Source organism: Atta colombica, unplaced genomic scaffold (assembly GCF_001594045.1).
Source record: "Atta colombica isolate Treedump-2 unplaced genomic scaffold, Acol1.0 scaffold210, whole genome shotgun sequence".
In the NCBI taxonomy this organism is placed as follows: domain Eukaryota; kingdom Metazoa; phylum Arthropoda; class Insecta; order Hymenoptera; family Formicidae; genus Atta; species Atta colombica.
Genome location: NW_017259306.1, coordinates 2,339,122 through 2,348,984, shown reverse-complemented (window position 1 = coordinate 2,348,984; position 9,863 = coordinate 2,339,122). Strand labels below are relative to the sequence as shown.

The 9,863-nt window shown below is 37.2% G+C and overlaps 1 protein-coding gene across 2 annotated transcripts in view; it reads left to right on the top strand.

The window, feature by feature from the left end:
• The window catches only part of LOC108687707 (integrin alpha-PS2), a 76,326-nt gene extending 66,771 nt beyond the window's left edge, over positions 1–9,555 (top strand). Inside the window, exons 6-14 of one of the 2 annotated variants that reach the window (XM_018193625.1) lie at positions 1,296–1,344; positions 1,659–1,736; positions 2,978–3,153; positions 3,577–3,815; positions 4,044–4,355; positions 4,462–4,765; positions 4,844–5,743; positions 5,833–7,992; positions 8,718–9,555. In XM_018193625.1, coding sequence (XP_018049114.1) covers positions 1,296–1,344; positions 1,659–1,736; positions 2,978–3,153; positions 3,577–3,815; positions 4,044–4,355; positions 4,462–4,765; positions 4,844–5,743; positions 5,833–7,992; positions 8,718–8,810 — 4,311 coding nt within the window. In that variant the 3' untranslated portion in view covers positions 8,811–9,555. The remainder of the gene's footprint in view (positions 1–1,295; positions 1,345–1,658; positions 1,737–2,977; positions 3,154–3,576; positions 3,816–4,043; positions 4,356–4,461; positions 4,766–4,843; positions 5,744–5,832; positions 7,993–8,717) is intronic. The other variant, XM_018193626.1, reaches the window with a different exon arrangement.
• Positions 9,556–9,863: the final 308 nt, after the last annotated feature.

The following is a 9,863-nucleotide window of genomic DNA, read 5'->3' as shown; positions in this document are numbered from 1 at the left end:
GGGGGGGGGGGGGTCTTAATAGGGATTTTATGTATTGTTATTTTATTAGAAAATATAATTAATTAATTAAATATTTAATTTGAATTCAAAATGTAGAATTATTAAGTAAAAATGAGTTACATTTAAGTAGATTAGGAATATTTTAAATTTTAAGTATTTTGAATATATAGAATTTAATAATAAATTTATTAAATTTAATAAGTTGAAAAATTTAAATAGAATATGTACAAATTGCCCGTCATTTTCATAAATAAATAATTGAAAGAAGTCGTAACAAAGTAAGTTTTGAATAAAAAATAATTTAAGATTACATACTCCTGTGATTAATTTTTGAATTAAAATTTTATCAAAGCAAAAGTTAATTCGCGAAATTTGACAAAAAAATCTTGCTATATCATTGAATTCGCACATGAAAAAAATGGTTTTTGCTGAGGTAAAACATTTAATTATGATACAGATCTGAAAATAATTTCGTTGGATCAAAATAATTATCTATTCTTAGTAAAAACATTCTAGCAATTGATTTGAATGTTCTGCATAATTATTATACTGATAATCAACAAAAATATTTTTAGATTTGTATTTAACTAAATTTTTAGTTTCAACAAAATTATATTCTTTCTGTATTTAATTTGATTCGTGTAAAAAATCTGTATCTTCAATCGCCGTGTACGTTAAGTATCATTAGAAATGGTGAAGATATTTCGTAACGGAGCTTATGCACTATAGATTTATGAGAAAGTTATCGACAGGTATCGTATTCGTGATATCTCACGATGTTTTATCATTCGATCAAGATGCCATCGATCTCTCGAGTCTTGCAGCGTTTTTCTTGTTGTGCATCAAGAGGCGATGGCACTTCGTATCGAGAAGTCTCGTAAAGGCCACCGCAGTTTCTAATATGATTTAACATGCGTGACGCGGCTGTGTGCAGCAAATGTGCGGCTTGCATATATACGAGTGATTGATTTATCGCATCTCAGACTCGCACAAGTCCTCCCTTCTCTTATCTACGGCATTATCTTATAAATTAAAAAAAAAGATTAGACTATTTTTTCGTAAGTTCATTTCTCAGTTATGTACCCGAGGCACTGAAGATCACACTATTTATCGCTTCTTTTGTTTTGCGAGATACTTCGTCTTCCACAAAGGAAAAGTATAAGAATAATTAATGGTATAAAAACAATTATGTGAATGCGAGCAAAAGAGTTGCTGGAGATAAATTAGATTTTAACATCTTCATGCTTTACAACGAGTGAAAAAATTCGCTAACGATTACTTTTCTACTATTTCAGAATGGCGAGAGACTTTTCATAGGAGCACCAGGCAGTTATTACTGGCAAGGTGAGATCCTTTACTAAATTTTCGTCTAATTTATTAAGATAATACCCGTATATATCTTAGGACGTATGTGAGCCGGCCGAAAATCTGTCTTTTAAGCTAACGTAGAAGTGTATTTATTATTTTTCTTTTTTTCAATCAAAATTATCTGATCCACGGAGTGATGCGACTGAACGAGAACGGAGGAGCGGATGTCGATTAGCGATTAGAAAGAAAGAGAGAGATTAGAAAGAAAAGGAGAGAGATAGAAAGAAAGAGCGTGCGACTTCTAGATCTCACTAATAATTCAGAGGAGAATTTCCTTTAACAAATTGCAGGTCAAATATACTCGATCGCCGCCGCCATGAGGTTGAAGTTCGTGGCGACGATGTTAATCACCGAAGCCGAAGCATCAGGTATCGCGAACACTTGAAGGCGTTCCCCGTAATTAAAGTACTGTCCCTTCCCCTGTCCCCCCCCCCCCCACCCTCTCATTTCTAATAAGCTACCATTCTCTCGTATTGACGACTTCTTACTTGCCAAATTAACAATGTGTTGCTTGTCGGCTTTTTCCGAGAGTGCGAAAACTGAAGTGAAAGCCGGCAGTAATAATTTGCATTAATCGCAGGAAATCGTCGGAGGCAGGTATCAAGTAACACGAGAGTATTTTCCACCCTCTTTGTACTTGCTTGGCAGTAACTCTAATCATTTATCCTTATGCTTAATGTATAACACTTGTTATTAATTATATAATCGAAATCAATAAATATAGTATAACTATGCTCATTATAATCCGAAAATGTATAAATAGTATTATTAATTTCTTCCTTTATATATAATTTGGGTGATTTACAATCTGTATGATTGATATTTTATGTTATTTACTTATGTTATTATAAATTAAATAAAAATTAAATTAAATAAAAAATTAAAATTTTTATATAAATTAAAAGTTGTTTTTGTATCTCATTTTCTTGATAAATTAAAAATTAGCTGTAATTGTGACGATGTACACTATTATTTCTTTTTAATTACTGCCAAATAAGTGGTGGGTGATCATTTCTAACAGGTGCGGGCCCGCTTCTTACAGCTTCAGCAAGCTACAGATGCAGCAAGAGCCGTGGTAATACGGATCCAACTAGAAAGCTATAATACCCTTAATCGGCTCGAGAGTTTGCGCCAACGTTGCTAAATAGTGACGATCGCTTGATATTAATAGCGAGAACAAATGCTAGATTAATAATAGAAGAGCTTGTTATTCCTATGTTTATATAGTGTTATTTTCACAAAATCTTATAAAATTAAATATGTACGCATACGTATATGGATGTGTGCGATATGTATATGCTCCTGATATATGTATATTAATTCTCTTGAAAATTAATTAATATTTTTTTAAAAAATTTTAGTTTAGCTATAGCTAATTATTAAATGTCAAATTGTTCTTTATCCGATGAAAATCAAATTCAATTGATCAGTTTATATTTCGATGCAATAAAAGATTTTGTGAAGCTTTTTGTGCGAGCTATTTCCTGACTGCAGCAAAGGCCGACAGCCTTTCAGAGACCTTTGACTAAAGCTGTGATCATAAAAACACTCGCATTCCCGTCGCTTCTTAGGATATCTCTCTTACTAACGTCATGGAATTGTTTTGTAGGACAAGCGTTTTCACAACCCTTGAATAGCCGATCGAGAATCATGTTCACCAAAGAGGGTCCTGCGAAGGAGGACGATAGTTATATGGGTTATTCTGTCGCGACAGGAGATTTTGTTGGAAACGGAGATAGTGGTACCGCGGTTGGCGTCCCGCGCGGTTCCGATCTTCTGGGCAAGGTGTGTAGAAGAATATTATATTACAGGTTGAAATCTGAAGACAACATGACGTACAAAAAAGTACAAAAAAGACGATGAATATGAGGAAAGGAGAAAGAAGGGAAGAAAAAAATTGCAATATTAAAATGTTAAAAAAATTTTTACTAAAGGATTTTGATAAACGCGAGGAATATTGCATGTAAGATAAAGTCAAATGTAAATACTTGCGCATAGTAATATTTAATCTCTCTAACATTAAGAAATGCAAAGTGGTACGTTGTATATTTCCTATGTATTTAAATATTGAATTGTAATAAGAACATATCACATGAAATTTAAATAAATCGATAAGATCCAAATTTTTAAAACCGCGATGAAATTTGCACGAGAGCAATATATGTCTCATTATTGCAAATGTAGGCTGACATGAAAATATGATCGTAGGTCTTACTTTTTACATCGAATATGACGAATCCTCGAAATCTTACTGGCGAACAAATGGGCGCTTATTTCGGTTACGCAGTAACTGCCGGCGATATAGATGGAGATGGGTTGGATGACCTGATAGTCGGTGCACCCATGTATACGGTCCCAGATAATCCGGAAATGACCATCGAAACTGGAAGAGTTTACATTATCTATCAGGGTGATGGTGTGGAAAAATTCCGCAAATTCGACACAAGGTAATGAAGCTTCATGAGTTTTAAAGAATAAAAGAGAATAGAGGGGATATAATATATTATATATTATACATACTATATTTACAAAAATATATATATTTAGAGAAAATTCGTCCGTAAAACGGATATCTCTGCTGGTCCCAAGTTCATTAACTCCGACCCGAAGGGTTAAATGAGCCCTGTGTCACGCAAGTTCGTTGAACCGCGGCGATAAAGCTTATCGTTATCCAGGGACGGCGAAAGCAACCGCGGACGTTTCGGTTTGTCGCTGGCTTCTCTGGGGGACATCGACCGTGATGGTTACGGTGACTTCGTCGTCGGCGCGCCCTATGCTGGTCCAAACGGTCGCGGTGCCGTCTACATTTATCATGGTTCACGGACTGGAGTACTGGAAAAATATTCCCAAGTAATCCACGCAGAGGACCTGGACAATCCAGTGCAGACCTTCGGATTCTCTGTAGCCGGTGGCCTTGACCTCGATGGCAATGTTTATCCAGACTTAGTAGTCGGTGCATATGAGTCGGGAGCAGCAATGTTTTTCAGGTTATTTTCAATTATCCTTATTCATATTCTCTCGATGTCTTCTGGATGTAGAAAATGTTTTTAAAATTATATTTAGTTTTGAAATTAAACTTTGTGCATTCTCCAGATCACGACCGGTAATCAAGATGGACTCCTACGTATCCTTCGACTCCGAATCCAAGTTGATTTCCTTAGACAATAGAAACTGCACACTTTCGGACAACAACAGAGTTACGTGTTTTCCACTTAGAGCTTGCTTCAAGTATACGGGAGAGGGTGTTCTTATAAGGCACAATTTCAACATACAATATGTACTCGACGTAAAGAAAACAAAAAATCCGAGACTGTTCTTCTTAGAGTTGGAAAACAAGAACACGATGAATCATACAATCTCGGTAGAACGCGATCGCCAGTTTTGTCGTACAGTCCAGGTAGGTAGACAGTTGATTTTTGCAATATTCTATATTTCCTGTTTTTAAAATTTACAACTTTGGCACTGTTTTTTAAAGGTCTACGTGACTCCTAATATTCGTGATAAACTAACGTCGTTGGATGCCGAGATGCGTATGAGTCTGGAGGAAGAACGGATTCCTGACAATCGCCATCGTGATCCTAGAATGCCATTGAGACCAGTTCTCGGCGCGACAACTTCCAGGAAGGATACTCTCTCTATCAGAAAGAACTGCGGATCCGATAACATTTGTATACCCGATTTACAACTCAAAGTGAGACCCAACGTTGGCAGATATTTGTTAGGATCTGGTAAAAGGCTTGAACTCGAAGTCTTAGTTGAAAACGCAGGCGAAGATGCATTCGAGGCAACGTACAATCTGCAATTACCGGCCGGTATCGATTATATCAAAATCGAACGTATAGAAACCTTAGAAATTCCTGTTCACTGTTCTGCACCCAAACAATCGAACAATAATACTTTACGTTGTGATATTGGAAATCCACTGCCACAGAGAAAGCTGGTGAAATTTAAGGTGTTACTTCAGCCTGTGACGTCTCACGGCATGAAGCCTATCTACGAGTTTAATATGCATGTTAATTCTACGAACCCTGAAGATCTCAATACTATCTATGATAACAAAGAGAACTTGTCATTGCCGATCTGGATAGAGACAGATTTACGCGTCGACGGTGAGAGTAAGCCCAAGGATCTGTATTATAACCCTGACAATTACACTGCCGCAAACATTACAACGGAGCTCGAATTGGGGCCAGCGGTGACACATAATTATACCATTCGCAATCAAGGCCCATCGGATATCGTCGAGGCAGAAGCATTCCTTGTATGGCCTGCGCAGACTTTATCTGGAAAGACATTGATGTATTTATTGGAGCAACCGGAGACTGCGGGTCCGATCGCTTGCGAATCTGCCAATGCAAATTATCTCAGTTTGAAGGTACGTATAAAATTAAAAATTATTTTTTTATATTTCATAATATATGTATATACAATAATATAAATCATAATAATATAATATATTATTAGTTGGATCAGCGCAAAAGAGTGCACTTGAATTATCCCGATTACTCCGGCGTAATCTTAGATGAGTCGCAGTCAGGCAGAACAATCAATGTTCAAAGAGGCTTTGAGATAGATCGTAACAAAGTGAATCAAAAGGAAGAAGCGGAGATTAATAGTGGCGATAGTTCGAATATTCAGAAATCACGACACTCCTCCTCCTCGTTATCGTCTTCTTCCTCTTCTTCTAGTATTACCGAGACTAGGAGGATTCAGCTAAACCCAACGGGAGAAAAACCCGAAGTACTTACCACAACGTATACGCACAATTCTTCTGGAACTAGCTCGATCGATAGCAGTAATTTATCTAATAATCGCGGCGGCGTTGTTTTTCATACGGAATCAAGCGGTAATTACGGTTCCACAACTTTAGGCGGAGGGTTCCGTGAATCTGAAGAAAAATCCTTTGGTTCGAGATTGCCTGATCTCGAGCAGTCCTATGGAACACGTACGAACCAATCTGTTAGGATAGAAAGTCGTTGGAAAGAAAGCGGTGAAGCGCCAGGACACACGATCTCACCTTCAGGAAGATACGATTCAATTATTACAGAAAGCGAAAGGAGATACCAAGAGCTATTGAAACAGCAGGAGGATGCTCGTTTGCGTCAAGAGGAGGAGACTCGACAGAGGAAGTTTCAGGAAGAAACTCAGGAGGAGGAGATTCGACAAAGGAAGCTTCAGGAAGAGCTTCGTCTGCGACAGGAGGAGGAAACTCGACAGAGGAAGGTGCAAGAGGAGCAAGAACGTAACTTTGCCCTACAACGTCATCGAGAAGAGTTAGAGCGACGTCGGCAGGAAGAGGAACGAAGAGAGGAATGGCGAAAAGAAGAAGAAGAACGGCGAAGACAACAAGAGGAAAGACGCTTGCAGGAAGAGAGAGAACATAGCTACGACGCGGAAAGACGCTACGGAGCGACCACGGATGGTCATCATCCATCTACGGAAGATGATTTCATCACTGGCGACCGCGAAGAGGCAATCGGAAGTCGAGAATTTGATTTGCATAATGTCAGCTCCACGCAAGAATTGAACCGAATCTTTGGCACATTGTCGAAGGATGCAGCTGGTTACCAAGTATATAGTAGACAGGGACAACAGTATGTACAGTTCAAGGCAAGATTCAGAACATCCGCTGACAGGAAGGAATACATAGAGTTCCAGGACGGTTCTATGTTTCCTCTTCAAGATCGTTATGGTAGTCAAAGTTACATCTCGGAATCCACAGAACCTCGCGACAGTCGATTCCTCAGAATAGAAGGTCAGCTATTTATTGCTCCAGATAGTAAAGGTTACATCGTGTTGAAAGATGGCCGAAGATTTCCTCTTCAGGGTTCTTTCACGCACACAGAGGAAAGAACGTACACTTTACGTGGTTCACATGATGATTTAGGTAGCAATGCTGATAATCAAGATCAGGGAACTTACAGTCAATCTTGGCATGAGGAATCATCTAGTGCAACTTCGGACGGAGGTTACGAAAGCAGATATAATACTCGTACACATGAAGAAAAACGGACGGAAGAGAGAACAAGCAATACCAGAGTCTACGGAAGAAACCGTGACCAGTTTAATGATGAGTTTCTCACTGACAGACCCGATTTTCCAAGCTCGCGATATAGACGCGAGAGCGACATGGTCGATATTGAGGAATTCAAGAAATTCGAGTGGCTTCACAGACATCGACGAGACCTCGACGAGATGGACGATCCGTCAGATGCAACTACGTTCCAAGATGACGATTATTATCAGGAAAACGATCCCGAGTTACAGACACCAGTACGACCGTGCGATTCAGCAAAGTGCGTTATGTTGCGATGCGTGCTAGGACCATTGAAGAAAGATCAAGAAGTATGGATTAGTGCGAGATATCGCGTGGATGCTAGGACTTTGAAGGAAGTAGCTCTTGAAGAAAAAGTGAAAGTGTCAACGAAATTGGTAGCTCGTGTCACGAAGCAACCATTCATCGGTACGCCTGCTGAACAGGTCATTAGGAGCGACGAAGTTATGACGAATATCGAGCCTAGCGCGGCACCTTCTGCTCCAGATATGATTCCAATATGGGTGGTAGTTCTGTCGGCCTGCGCGGGAATGATTATCCTCTTGCTACTCATTTATTTGCTTTATAAGGTGAGTCTAAAGACGAATGTAATGTAGAAACGTTACAAATTATAGCGCTTTCTCAAATGTTTTGTAACGAAAAAGACTGCGAATGATTAAATAATAATATGAAAAAGTTATTATAAAATTCAAAAGTTTCCTTAAACAAAACCATAAAAAATGGACTTGAGATTTTGTTCTAGTCATTTTAAAATTATTATTTCGAAATCGAAACTGAAAAATATTTTGACCTAAGTACTAAATTGTTCATTTTTTGGTAACTTTACTTTATACTTTTACGCACATAATGAAACGAATCAACTAATGTAAAGAAAACACAAAGTTTGCAAGTATGCATTTTGCAAATTGTATTTTTTTTTAACAACTATATGTGTTTTCTTTATATTAGTCGATTTATTTATTTCATTATTTCGCAAAAAAATATTAAGATATTTACAATTGCCAAAAAATGAATAATTTATTAGATAAAGATATTTTTTAGTTCATTTAGATAAAAAATATCAACTTTCAAATGTCCATTTTTTTTATGGTTTTGTCTAAAAAAATTTTTGATCAGAATAATCTGTAAAATGTCACAGTTTCAATTGAAACCACTTTTTCATGTGATTAATGCGGAGTCCCTTGTTTGGTTTATTATATAGATTGATTCATGTCTTTGATATTGATAATGATTAATTGAGATCAAGATGATAGTGGATTAATGATAATCAATCCACTTTATTTATCATTTACAGTGTGGTTTCTTCAAGAGGAACAGACCTTCCGACGCTCCAGAGAGACAACCGCTAAACCGAAACGGCCATTTTCAACAAGGCGAGGATCACTAAAGGAAGACTACCACTCTTAAGTTTCGATTTTCAGGCTATATACTAAATTGAATCGTAAACGAGTTAAAATTTTGACTGCGTAGAACCATGAAAAACACCTTAGTTCGAATAATCGAGGGAACACGCGTTGCATGGATTTGGTGTTGTCTGCGAACATAGTTTCGACTTTTACCGAATATCTCGTTAGCGTTCAACAGTGCCTTAATCCGCGTCTAGACAAGACGAGATTCGTCAAGGTACACAGAAACGTTAATTTTGGATGAGTGACGATTGATTCGTCACTCGTATACTGCCGTCGAATACTCCTTCCAGCTCCTGCAGCTCGACCACGCAAGTTTCTAGTCAGGAGACGTTCTTCTTTTTTTTTATTATTATTATTACTTGTAATTACTTAAGCCGCGCGTACAGTCGGCAGATACGAACGAATATTTCAACATTCTTCGACGAATCGTATCTTTGTGTATATAAGTAATATATGTATAATGTTATTTTTTGTATACCGTTATTCACGGTAAAACGCCTTGATACGTGCCTCGTCGCTTCCGCTGTCTTTTTACAATAGAGTACAATTATTTTTTTATCCGCGTTTAGTTGGCACGAATTTTAAAAACGATTTCATATCTCGCCGGTGATTAGAATTTAGTGGAATGTATTCAATACCGAAAACATCATCGATAATTTCTCCTTTAAGATCCCTTTCACATGAGTAGCTGTATAGCCGGATATTGTGTCTTATATTTTATTGAACACGTCGTAGAAAATTCTTCAGTCTTTTACATATTTTTTGCAATTTCGTACTTTTAGATAATATTTTATTAGTAATATATTTAGAACATGTGAAAGAGATCTAATTTCCCTGAAGAGCGATTTTTTAAATCGCGTGGGACTTTATAATTATTTATTAAATTTTTATATTATATACATAATATTATAACGTATGCTTGAGCGCTGTAACAATAGCGTGATGCATTGTCACGCGTGCAAGGTGAATGTGTGTGTACAATCTGTAAATTATTAATTTACGTTACTAAAACTGTCCATGAAAAGTGGTTT